Consider the following 14,025-nt stretch of genomic DNA (forward strand, 5'->3'; position numbering starts at 1 on the left):
CTGTTAACGAAGATTTTGAAACCTTCAATTATTATTGGTATTTTCTATTGATGTTCATGAATGACTAGATTTTGAACATTTCCTCCCAAATTCGCACAATTTGCATTTTATTAATCGAAAATAGGGCGTGAAATGAGAGGTAAGGCACAGACGGGCCCAGCCTCACCACTGATACCGTAATTAATCGTAAATAGCTTGGAATTTATTATAATTGATATTAATCCAATGTAACTGCGGCACTGCTTCCGGAAATCTAAATACTGATCGACTGCCCAATCCTCGAAGTATTCAGCCGTAACATATAACGTTGCACTACACGCCTATTTTATCGCCGGTAGAGCTACTTGCCAATCAAGAACGTGGACAGCGATGGCGTTGTTTGTAAATCGAGTTTGTAATTGTGATTGCCACGTACACGGCAGTACATTACGCGCCGTAGATCAGGAAGACAATGCGTATTTGAAAATTGTGTTGTCATATTGGTGTCTCCGTGTCAGCTATTTTCTTTGGTCAATCAACATATCGCGCAATCCAAGATTTCAGGTCGGGTCTAGTTCATCGAATTCGCGAGTGATACTGGTCGTCGTCATGACAGTAACTTAACTTTGAGGATTTTGAAAAGAGTTCAAGCCCCTAAGCCTGAAGACGGCATTGCCTTTACCTCTCAAAGACATGTTCAATGTTCATGTTCATGTTCATACTGCCACGGGAATAATTATTCTGGTCGTGATGAAAATTTACTAACAAGTTGCTGCAATATATTGATCAATTCAGTACAAAAATAAATATTTGGAAAAGAGCCATATCTTATACCCAAAAGAGTCATATATGGCTCGTGTGCCATAGGTTCCCGACCACCGCTTTATATGTTGCGACCATACCCTAAGGCAGGGGTGGGCAATTATTTTTCCTGGTGGGCAAAATGAGAAGCAGATATGTTGACGGACCGAATCAAATTTTTTTGCTGTATTCTCCAGCGTATTGAATTTATTTCTAATTTGAAAGCAGTGAATTACACTAAATGGTGCTCAGTGGATATTGGGGAATGAGAAAGTGACGGTTGATTACAAAAAATATTATTTGCCGTCATATTTTGAAACAATGTTAAACATGATATATTTTGAGCTCTTTTTAAACCCCTATCCGCGTTTTTCTATCAATACATCAAAATGTATTTGGAATAGCCGTAACAACCCGTCAGGCCGTCGTCACCCCCCCAAAAAAACGTTGGTCTTGGGCCCCCATAGAGGTATAAACCAAACTCCTTGGGGCTTCGTCCTCAGACCAGACCCGATCGGGATGTACGTTTTTAACACTGTACTTCTGATCGAGATTTCTTGTATACACTAATTGGCAACGTTACGCCCTGATCGCTCAAAGCGCGGAATTTTTCCCTGATTCATGATTCTGTTGGTCAATAATATTGGTAATTGCATATATATTGCTATATTGTTTTGAAACTCTTTCAGCCCACCTACTCAGATTTACCACTAGAGCTGAGTGAGGTGCTGTCTTGGAAATATTCGGAAGGGCCCGTTGGTATAATTACTTCGTTCCATTTTGTTATTTCGTGACTTCCCGCCTGCTATGTGAAAAGATATAGTAATCGCCAAAGCGTAATAAACTAAAAGGCGCACACGATTCCCAATTGGTATTTCTTCACTAGCAAATATTGTCTATGGACTATTGGACATCGTGGTTTTCGACCCTGTTGCCCGACCCTGTTATAAAGCGATATATGAACGATAACTGAGGGGGGTCGCGGGGGTCCGTGACGGCCCACATGGGATCCGCGAAGACAAAAAGGTTGAGAACCACTATTAGGGCCTATACTATAAGTTCTCTGGACAAAGGTTGAGACCATAGCTATAAGTATAACATCATTTCTTAATAAATATTTTTTATCAAATCAAAACACCACGACATCGCGATATAATAAAAAGATAGGCAACTTGGAGTATTCTTTCAATCAGAAACCCACCGACATACGATGAGTACAGATCTATTGTGTCTTACGAACGATTGCTGACATGGCCTGCAAGGCCGTGTCTGCATATTATAAAGCTGAGGCCGAGGTTGCAATGATGACACAAGTGGCTACAGTCATCAAATCAAATGAAGTTAATCAATTCCGAATCAATACGGGGTTATACAATGCCAGCGTAAGTCAGAATATTCGACTGAGCGAAATTCAAGGTGGGATTTAATCCTTGGGCCTATAATGTATGCAAGAAATTAGTTCGGCACGGTATACATTAGCTATGGTACGAATGGATTACGATGAGCTACGAAATTACGACATATTATAGTACCGAACCGAACTATTTAATACTTCACTGGGAAATGTCAATCAGTTTTATAATGCAGTTCTGTTATTGTGTATCAACATCACCTACTGGATTGCGTTGTTGATTATTAATTGCTTTGTTGATAAAAGCTCCAGCTGTGTCATTTTCAATACCAATAGCAATGAGATGTAATAGCGTATTTCGAAGAATCAACCAATTTCTTATACGATATCTGAGCGATTTGCTGACCATCATTAACACGTAGTCGTAGTCAGGATAAGATTTGACCCTTTGGAGGAGAACATTTATTCGACGCCACCATTGGGCTGTGACAGCTCGGTAACAGACTCCAGGTGTTGTCAACATAACGACTCCCACTCGAAAACCTTTTGAACACACAGACTCCAGCTTTGACCCGTAATATTGTTATTTGTCAATGGCAAAACTCTTGTCCCCATCTTCTCGCGGCACCACGTTCGAGAAGTATTTGTGCAATGTGCATTGTGCATAAAAAGAATGACATACGCAGATGCATGAATATGATACTATATGATCTAACCACCATATTCGCAACTCAACTTGCTACTGAGCTACTCGTTTTTGTCCACTCGGCTGACTTATGAGTGAGGGAATCAATAGTATTGATGACCTGCATAGGCCAAAACGTATATTGCATTCATGCGCTGAAAATGAAATACCGTTATTTCATCTGAAAGTATTGATGTTAGCGATACGTTGTATTTGATTGAATCGAATTTGTAATCCATACACTCTATACCCGCGTCGATAGCTTTGGTAGGCTGAGCGTTAGCCTGTATATGTACGGAGTCCCGTATACTATATGAGGTCAAGGTTAGTAGCCATCTCATGGCTTACTATAGCTACAATGCTACACAAAGCCAGCCATTTGATAGATCACGGGACGAAATAACGGATCGACAGTTCGGCCATATACTTATCTCGAGTACCGTTAGGCGTGCTGGCCGCTGGCCGCCTCATGTTGCATAGTTACTTCCCTGTGTCGGAATTCAGAGCAATGAATAATTTACGTCTACATGCGTCCGTGCCAGTTGCTTCAATCTGGTTCGTAATAGGCTACTCAAATAGATTTTTGAAGGCCGTGATTTCGCGGAGAAATATCCCTCTAAATTTTAGCTCCTATAAACACTCCTTGCATGCTGAATTGCTGATTGTTTTAAATAGGAGGGTGCGTGGATATGAGATGCAGCCATCGAACTTGGTATTGTAAAATAGATTTAGATTTCGTTGCCAAAAGTAGATGTAACGACAACGAATGAGATACGAGTTGTATCAGGAGACGATTGACAGTTAGTGAATATTTTCGACTCAGGATGTATTGAGTGCAAGTCCTGTATTAAATCGCATTGTGTCGTGTGTATCCATTGTACATTGTGTGTGTCTTGATCGGGTGAAAATAAATAATCTGGCGATGATTACTCGTTTGTTGTATTCGGTATTCGTTTATATCTATTCGACTAGGTTGCCAAACCTCCCTCCGTGCTATAGGTGCCCACTGCCCAGATATGCATGTTTATATGTATCATTCATCTATATGTGTTTGGACGTATTGTGATGCAGTTGAATAGCGAAGTTTTCGGCGGAGGGAACGTTCGTTCAGTTCAGTCTACTAATGATTTTATCATTTCAAAACACGATTACATTACGATATAATGACCAGATTGGTATCACAGTCGAAATGACCTCTAGTAGTCTTTCAATCGAATTAGCAGCTGTATGCCGAGAAATTAAAGACATGCTTACTGATTGGAAAGTAACATAAGATGGACAATCGACGGAAATGAAGTGGCATGTGTCGGTAACATGCGCTATAGATATGTCAGTTAGTGGTCTGGTGATTTCGAGCCCAGACTAATAGTATTCACTCAGTAGAATCTGTTTCTATTTTTACTCGAATGGAATAACAGGGCAATCGCTCGACGGCTGTCGGACTGCCAACCAATGTTCCCTCTAAGCTGCGCATATACGTGCGCAAATGCGCAGTGCTGAAGCGGTCTCTGCGCACAGAAAATCTCCGTTGCGCACAAAAAATCCGAAGTGATGACCTTTTTTTTAGTCGTTACGCACTGTTGTCCAAGGGTCTGCGCAGTAAGTTGGTGATCGTGCGCAGACTCGTCAAAAACTAGAGGGAACATTGCTGCCAACGGAGTGCTGTTGCGCGGTGGTGGTTCGGGATACTTGAGACGGCAATGCGTTGTCTTGTAATTCGTGATGAACATATGGTAATTGACTAATTGTGCTTTAGATTCAGAAGTGAACAATTTGTTGAATTTTGCGGTGCAATGATCGGAATTGTGCAGCGCACAAATGTTTCGAGTAGCGTAACTTGCGACCCCGCATAGGGTTGCTATAACCAATTTGGCAAGCCGTTGACTACCGTACAGAGGCGTAACAACTTGCTGATTGAAATCGCAACGTTACTGAGGAGTAAAGTATGGTTTTAGCGGGCCATTCTGACAGGTTATGCGTTTTAAAATGTAATGTGGATATCCGATTATACAGCCTACATGATGACTACGAGTTTGTGCTATATCGCTCGACGACTAACTTGAAACGACACCATTGTATTCTAGTTTCATGTATCATACCATCTAGTAAATTTATAAAATCTATAACAATGCAGTCGGCAATGAATTATTTTAAACGGCGGCTGTCGGAAACTAACTTCACCGGCAATTTGCCAAACGGGTATTTCGTGGACATCGAAGATAATCGACGTCATTCATCCACTTCCAACCATTTTACCGACGCCGACCCATCGCCAAGAACAACTCCCCTTGCAACAGGGCCGAAGGCAACAGACGCTACTATGCAGGACCTGAAACCGGACCCGCAGTCAAGTACGTCTCTTGGAAACAGAAATGCAGCGTTATTTTAATGAGGGCGCTCGCGACTCCCAGATGCGTTCGCCTATATTTAGGCAGGTACCAGAGAGATGACTTGTATCGGGGCCTACAATATTCAATATATATTTATTATCGTAGACCCCGCTCATATGTCGTTATTATCATGATCCCTTTGGATATGGTTGAGGAGCAAATATCACCTATCTGCTGGCGTTGCCCAATTTCCTCCAAGACGGCGTGGCTGGTGTAGTTAACCGTAAGCTATGGTACTACAAACAGATATCAAAATTCAATTCATAAATTCAGTTTACATAGTTATCCTAACTTAGGATTTTTTTGATGGCGTTCGATATTATCACATGTCCAGGAAGCTATGTTTCATTTCTTCCAGGTAGTAATAATGCCGGTTCATCTGGGTTCGGTTTTTTCTCCGCTCTGAAATCAACAAACGCGATAGCCAAGATGAGACCAAAGGTGGACAGACCGGGCGAGGACAATAAAATCATCCTAGTCATTGACGATGAACATACTGACTGGTAAGTTGTTTAGGAATTCAATTGATTAACTTATGATATTTGATACTTATGTCAATTTGCGCATTTCCATCCGATTTTTCCTGCTCTCTGCGCATGAACCCTTTCGATATGTTTGCATACTGCTATATTTCAATGTTGTTAATATACTTCATGAAGTCGTTAGGACTCTTCCGTGTTTTTTCAAAGTATCGCGATATAAGGGGTGTTTTGAACTGATAAAATATTAATGGCATGGTCAACGTAATGACTATTATAATTACACGGGTTAATGCAGTGTGGGCTCGAATTCCAATTTACCTTAATTTTTACTGAACTGGTCTGTGAAATCGGCACGTCCAATTTGAATTGATATTCGGTGAGAAATAACATGGGTCCTTTCTTAACAGGAAAAAGCACTTACACGGGCTAAAACTGTATGACACCTGCACAATTCGCGTGGAGCAGGTAGGTAGAATTACAGTTTGCAACTACGAGAGATATATTAGGTTTTAGAGATAACACATGTTTCAGATAACATTGGTATGACTGATTGAATTCATGACAGGTATCAGGACACTGTCTGCCTTGTAATCTATTGGCGAATCGTATACGTGAGCCCTTTATGACTGAGTGACTGTCGATGTTTGCATTAGGAATGCAAGCCACAATGAATTGATTCAACATCTACTTTTTGTGTTCATGGTAAAGCCGAGGTCCTATAGGATAACGGTTGTCATCAACGGTTGTCAACTTTTAGTATGGTAGCGATTCTCTGATGACTTGGTGCGATTGTATAGTTTGGAGAAACGTGACGGTTTATGCCAGGGGTGACCAACCTTTTTACTATTCACGGCCGCATTTCGATTAATCATGCAGCCTACGGGCGCATTCCAGGGTATAGTCGTAATGAACTAGCTGGACGCCAAACAACCATATTAAACTGTCCATATCCATTTCCGGTGAGCTCCGGACTAAACTGTTTATTTATAACGGCTGACTTATACGAACCGAAATCGCGAATGGGCAAGTAACGGAAATTTTCTAGATTAACGGATGAGTCTTGTCATTATATTAGTAATTTTATATATTACTTTCAAAAATTTATCCTTTCTGAGCCCAAGTGATGAAATTCACCGGTAGAGTTGATGGAGGAAAATGTAGGGCAAGTTATAAATGATTATGCATGTTTCGATCTTTGGGTGAGGCAATTGTTATTTGTTACTTTGTTGCATGCTATTATTCCATGATCTTCTTCAGGTCGGATTAGGTTTAGATCAGGTTACGGTTGAGCTGAGTATAAGGTTAGGGTTAGGTTGGGTTATCCTGAATGCCTTGCGATTATGACAATTACTTTAAATATGTCGATATTTTTCTTGCCTCGCTGTCATGTAATCCACTAATTTCAATGGCTAACTGCACTCGCTGTTGTGAACGAGAGCTTTACGGGCTAAGTACTTGGCAGTTTTCGCTGTCGATGTCAATACAAATTTACGGGATTGCACTAATTTACCGTTCTGGGAATACAGGCATCATTTCAAGAAATCACGCTTACTGCGAGTACCAGTCACGGCGTAATTGTTGAGATCAAAGGCAAGCATGATGGAAATAGCATAATAAGGTGACTATAGTTGCTACTTGTAATCAGGGTTAACAGTTTGAGTGTTGTATATCGATTGCGAGTTCACTTCTAAGCCGTGTGAACCCGGTCAGTGGTTCTAAACCGCTGGTTCGCGGCAAGTGTCCTGCCGACCCACCAAATACTAGTCTTTCGTGATGGTGTGAACCTCGGAAATTTAACGGTTCATGTTCACAAACAAACCTTGGTAGGTTCTGCACTGTGAACCCTTTTCATATATAACAATTTTCACGTCATTATAGCATCTTCGGTTGACATTTATTGCATTTCAACTGCGGGACACTGTATGTATGGATCTGGCAGCATAAAAGATCAACATTAAACGATATGTACCTCGACAATCTCAAAAATTTTACCTGCTGGCTCGAAACATCCAGCTTTGTGTTTGTGAATATTTAGTGAATTTCTGCTGTGAGCTGGACCAGAAATCACACAACATCAAGAAAGAAATACGCTACATGTAGATAGTCAGCGAATGATACTTATTCAACCAATCAATGAAATTGATATCGTTGTCTGATGCAAAGCAAGCTTACGGGGTCCACCTCGATTTCATATGTTTATTGTATCATAAAAACCAAATCCGTGCGATTGGAGTGTTGGCTACTGCTGTATAACTTGTTAATGGGGTAAAACCCGAGTCGTCGTTAGGTATCGTGTACATTAATATATATCACGTCACTGAAATGTAGGACTGGAATTAGAAATATGACATCACGTGACGTCATGAGGTTCACGTTCGCGTTCACATTGAACCTTTAAAAAATGTTCGCGTTCATACAAACCTGAACCTTTAAGAGGTTCACACTAGGGATGGTGTGAACGTGAGGTTCACGTTCGCGTTCTGTGTGTGAACCTCGGAAATTTAGAGGTTCGTGTTCACAACAGAACCTTGGTAGGTTCTGCACTGTGAACCTTTTGGTAAATTGTAATTTTCAATTCAATGTAATTTTTCAATCCATTATAAGATCTTTGGCTCAAATTTATTGCATTTCAACTGCGGGCCACTCCATGCATGGTGCTGGCAGCATAAAAAATCAACGCTTAACGAGCATGCACCATGCACCTTGACAACCTTAAAAGTTGTAGTTGCTTTGTTGCAAAAATGTTCTCGGAATAACCAGCTTTCCGTTTGTGAATATTTAGTGACTATCTGCTGTGAGCTTGACCCGCAATCACACAACATCACGAGCGATATACGTAGTCAGCGAATGATGCTTATTCATTCAACCAATCAATGACATTGATATCGTCTTCTGATGTAAAAAATCGAACGGGCGTACGGGGTCAATCTTGACTTCATATCTTTACTGTATCATTAAAACCAAATCCGTGCGATTAAAGTGCTTGCTACTGCTGCATAACTAGTTGTTGTTTGTGGTATCCGTAGCGAGTATTGAAACCCGTTGTACACTCTGCTCAATATCAATGTAGCAATACTCAGACTCCGAACACATTGTCCGGTCTGGCTAAGACCGTTAAGGCGTAAGCTTATATTCCTTGGTAAGTCCTCGTCGAAATTGTTGGCAAAGCGACGGAATGTACTGATTTTACGCAATTATTATATCCTTTGATTACCGCTGTTGATACATTAAGCGACGTTTAAAACGCCGATATGTAATTCAGCATTGTGGCATTATGTGGACCGAGTCTTCGCTAGGTATCGTGTACATTAATATAGGCTATCACTTCATTGGAAGATAGGGTTGGAATTAGCAATATGACGTCACATGACGTCATGAGGTTCACGTTCGTGTTCACACAGAACCTTTGAAAAAGGTTCGCGTTCACACGAACCTGAACCTTTCAGAGGTTCACACCATCCCTAGTTCACACCATCCCTACTATAGTCTTTTATATCTCAATGCCACAATGGAAGAAGTTGACCGCTTGTCCACTAATTAGAGAAATGAAACATCAAATTTGAAATTGATAACGAAATTTGAGACGTATTTTTCTGCATGTTGTTGTATTACAGATTTTATGGTCTTCTTTGGAATTAGCGTACGTCGCAATACTGCAATAGTTGCACGAAACTGTTTATAGCCGGCAACTCGTTTAGGAACAGTTATACGTGAAAGCTATAAGAAGACGTTTAAACAAAGCTCGATAAATTTCGACAGTACAATGTGGCAACATATTGCAGTAGATCATATAGGATAGCAGACAGCAAACTCGCATTATTCTTGAAAGAAACCGAACAATCAAACTCAAGTTTTTACCAGCGCTTCACTGTGCAGAAATTGCAATAGAACCACCAAACGGCAGCATTCAAGTTTCCAATATTTCCGATTCACTTGCATACATTTTTATTCATTGCAATATGGGTTGATTTTGATGATATCGAAGGATCACCGGTCCTCAAAATCAAACAGATTGAGAACCACTGATTAGACAGCGTTTCAAGTTCTGCTTTATTATTGGCTCATAGCCTTTGGCTCGCGGAACCCTTGGAGTACCGCAATATGGCCGTTCTTGCTAATGTAACGCAATGACTTGCAGATTCAACTGTATTATACGCATGGTCAGCATTATGTCAGCCCACCAAAACGTTAGTCTTGGGCTCGCATAGGGTTAAAAATTACAGTGATATATTGAGCTTCTTGAAAGTACAGCACTACAACATGCAATTGAATAGTATATTCGTATTGAAATATACTAGAATATTTTCGGCTGACACTCGTCAAGGGCAATTGTCAGCAACTAGTATAGATACGACCATATAGCAATGTGTGACCACGTCACCCTTTAAGAACGGCAACAGATGGTTTCCCATCTAGTTTATTTCAATAATATTAGATCAAATGTCTCCTAATCCGGACGAAGATCTTTTCTGTTATGTTTTTATTTTCTATTTCAGGGACTGCAATATTATTTTGGAACTTTTTCATATAGTATTCATGAATGCAAGTGCAGTTTCAAAAAATTATTGATCAGGGTGACTAAATATTTAGTCTGCGACTTGATAGTTTTTAAACACTAAAATGCTGCAAACAATCGGTCCAGTGATCTGTCGCAAAATATCTTTCACGTTGTATATTGTGTACCTGTATTGTAAATATATTTTCCATTGCACAGATCGTTCAAGCCGCACTTTGTTCTGGTTCGCCAGTCGCCGAGATCGATGGCGGAAGGGGCGGACTTTCGGAATATCATTATAGGGCTGAAGTTTGGCGGAATCCCGTCGGTCAACTCGCTTCATTCAATCTACAATTTTCTGGACCGCCCTTGGACGGTGAGCAATGAGCAATTGAGCATATTACGCATTCAACATAGATATGTGTTCTTTATTTACGAAATGTTGATGTACGCCTGCCATTGCAGACACGACGACATATATCCCATATTTTATGGTTTTTACTAGCTCTGGCCAAAATCGAGTACCTTGGTGATTCGCTTCTAAGTTGAGAATTTCAGTATCGATCATCAGTACGGTGATTTTTTGACCTAAATGCAGAAGATTTTGACCTAAAAATCAAAATTCTGACATTTTATAAACCTAATAACTTATTTTTGACAAAATTCTGCTCTCATGTATGTAAATTAGGTTTTTTCGCACATAATGTTAGGATTATACTACTTATCTTCATTTCTAGTTGGAACTGTCTGTCCTTACGAAGTATCTTGGCCTGAAAATACTTTTTTTGTCTTTAAAATTGACCAATTTGTACATTAAAAAACATTATTTTAACGAAATCTGGACCTATGAAGAATTCCAGTAGTTACATCACGCATTATAGTAGAAATAATTAAAATTTGTTGTAGTACAACGAACGATACTTTCCTACATTCTAGGGTAGAAAGTGTCTGTCCTTCATAAGTATCTTGCCTAGAACGGAGAAAGAACGTTCAACAGCCGCAGTTGTTGGCTGGCAACGCTGAAGCTGAGCGTACAATGCTGGTAACGCACCGTGTTGCTCCATTCTGACAATGTTGTCTTCATCACAATTTTTCATCATGCGTTTCTTGATATAATAACCAATGCTCACGCATGCAGTCTTACGTCAGTTAGGATATTGCGATACGTTGAGCATAACACTCTGTCAACTTGTTTCATTTAACCGTTTATGATTGACAACGAGCGGACAATGGGCCGTCTAGAACGACAGATCTGTTAGACTACAAGCTGTAAAACAGGGGTGGCCAACCTTTTCGGCCAAAGGGCCACATGAGATTTACGAACCAATTACGCGGACCGCTTGAATGTTGATGACCTTTTTTAATCGTCCGAAAGGAGCGAACCGAATTCCGTAACGTCAAATACAAGACTTATATTACTACGCTTTAAAATTGAATTGATAACAATTATGTCATGAAAACTCTGTGTGCAACTGTGCAGTGTGCATCCATGTCTTGGTCGCGCCAAGCGCGAAATTTTTTCGAAGGTAATGATTGAAATCTACCAATATATATGTTACTTGCATATATAGGGGGTCGCCTCTGTATACCACTGGGCTCATTTGGCAAGGACAGGATTATTCGGCGTTTAGACATAGCAATATCGAAGGTTTTGGTGAACATCAGGGTTGTAACCAAGTCACAAGGCTCCGAGTCACAAGTCAATCTCACTTTTATATTTTTGACTCGAGTCAAGTCGAGTCATTTTCAATTCCCACCGAGTCAAGTCCGAGTCCAAGTCAGCGAACAGAGGACCGAGTCCGAGTCCTGGTATTATGACTCTAGTCCGAGTCCAAGTCATTGTGTTGACTGCTCAGTTTCCAGTTAAAATCTTCCTAAACCCACTTTTTTAACTCTGTTTGGTGATATTGAATGGTTCGCATTGATGATATATCAATTTTCCTCACTTTTAGCAGTTTCTGGTCGCATTTTCAAGCACCACTACCAACAAACGAAATCCCAATAGTGTGTTGGCTTCGAAATTACAATGAAATGTCGGTCTTCGCCGTCTGAATCTCGAGTCAATGACTTGCTTCGAGTCATGCGCAATGACTCGAGTCCAAGTCGAGTCAATACACAGATTGACTCGAGTCGAGTCGAGTCATTTCCGTATTTTGAGAAAATGACTCGAGTCGAGTCATCCGAAAATAGTGACTCGAGTCGAGTCATGACTCGAGTCATTACAACCCTGGTGAACATGCCTCTACCATTTCGCGCAAATGTTTCATCGCCGACGATCTCGCTGTGAGCGAATAAGCGAAGTCGCATGGTCGACAACACGTTATCTCGGGTTACCATACGTGCTCTCTTTTTGACTTTTTTGAAAGTGACCTCGGAGGACGCCCAACTGTCCTCATTTTTGAGATTTTGTCCTCTCTTTTGAGAATTTTTGTTAAATATAGGGCAAAATTCGACTGGCATACAGTAAATCAGCACTGAAGTAACGCTCCGGCGGCTTTTTCGGGAGCTGAGCCGGAATGTTGTCCTTTTTGTTAGTCAACCAAGTTATAATTTGGATTTACGATAATGTGGATTGATCAACCGGGGTAGTAAATGATATCCAGCAATTAGGGATGTACCTCAATGACTAGACATTTTCCTGTTGTCAACGCTCGTGAATTTGTTACCTCATATAGGCGACACGTGCGAGCCATTCTGCATTTAGGCCGATGCGTATATATAATTCCATTCACTATCAACTTGTTAATGAAAATGTCAGCACATGGTGCAATCACTGATAAACTGTGTCCCGGTGGACAATAGGAATGAGGTTTCATCAACAAACAATGGAACATAAAAACTTACAAAGTGCAAAATGCCTCAGTCGCCAAGAAGTAACCCCCATCAATGCGTATCGTTGGATATATTTTTGTTTATATTATATTGAATATTGAAGCCACTCGTGATTTCTAACCATCGGTTAGCGAGTGAAGAACTTTGATTCAAACGCGTCAGCAACGATTTTGAATTGTTTTCATAAGCGGTATTATGATCTGTGTGAATGCAGGTAATTATGCACGCATATCGAATCAACTATCAAGATAGATACTGCAGAAGCATTCGGTCAGTTTTGTATTTGGTGAATTGACTGTCCAAGACTGTTGTCAATTCGGTTTTTGCTCTCGCTATTTGATGACGCAAAGTGGATACTGAACGTTTCTTGACTTTCGTTTCATGTGAAAGATTAAACTATGCAGTGTCTACACCATTAATTCGAGTATACAGATACGAATTCCTGGCGATGCCAAAACTGCCAAAAATAAAATCTGAAAAATGCCAAAAATAAGCTATTTTGGGTATTTTGGCGTACGCCAAAAATAACACGGCCTGCTCATATTACTATAGCCCTATAGTCGATGACAATATTCTCCCAATCCATTTCCTAATTTCTGACCGGTTTACAAAAGATTACAGGAAATACATCGATGTTTTTGTTATTAAAACAGTAATAATCATTTTCAACAACACAAGATTGATTTCTGGCATGAGAAACTGCATTGAATATTATTAATATTACTGGACCTAAAATAAGCGTTCGATATAGTTCCATAATGTATAATCTGTAGTATACTACGTGTTCAATAAATGTACTCTCCGCGGTATTCAAAAGTCACGTGTATACTTTGCCGAATTATTGTCGTGTTATTGATTTTGAATGCGACTTTTTATTCTGTTTTCGTACATATGTCGGTGTTTAAGACCGAACGGAATTATTGATTACTCCCTGGAGGTATGCTACATAGTGCATAATGGGAACTACAGTTTCGATTAGATATTGATAACAGGAGATATTCGTAATGGAA

The 14,025-nt window shown here is 40.2% G+C and overlaps 1 protein-coding gene across 1 annotated transcript in view; it reads left to right on the top strand.

Moving 5' to 3' along the window:
- Positions 1-4,870: 4,870 nt before the first annotated feature.
- Positions 4,871-14,025, top strand: part of LOC145454421 (synapsin-3-like) — a 70,650-nt gene continuing 61,495 nt past the window's right edge. The window contains exons 1-5 of the mRNA XM_080332416.1: positions 4,871-5,167; positions 5,565-5,709; positions 6,096-6,153; positions 7,215-7,306; positions 10,403-10,559. Coding sequence (XP_080188542.1) covers positions 4,945-5,167; positions 5,565-5,709; positions 6,096-6,153; positions 7,215-7,306; positions 10,403-10,559 — 675 coding nt within the window. The 5' untranslated portion in view covers positions 4,871-4,944. The remainder of the gene's footprint in view (positions 5,168-5,564; positions 5,710-6,095; positions 6,154-7,214; positions 7,307-10,402; positions 10,560-14,025) is intronic.

Source organism: Botryllus schlosseri, chromosome 13, assembly GCF_051294905.1.
Source record: "Botryllus schlosseri isolate E-star chromosome 13, Bs_hap1, whole genome shotgun sequence".
Classification (NCBI taxonomy): domain Eukaryota; kingdom Metazoa; phylum Chordata; class Ascidiacea; order Stolidobranchia; family Styelidae; genus Botryllus; species Botryllus schlosseri.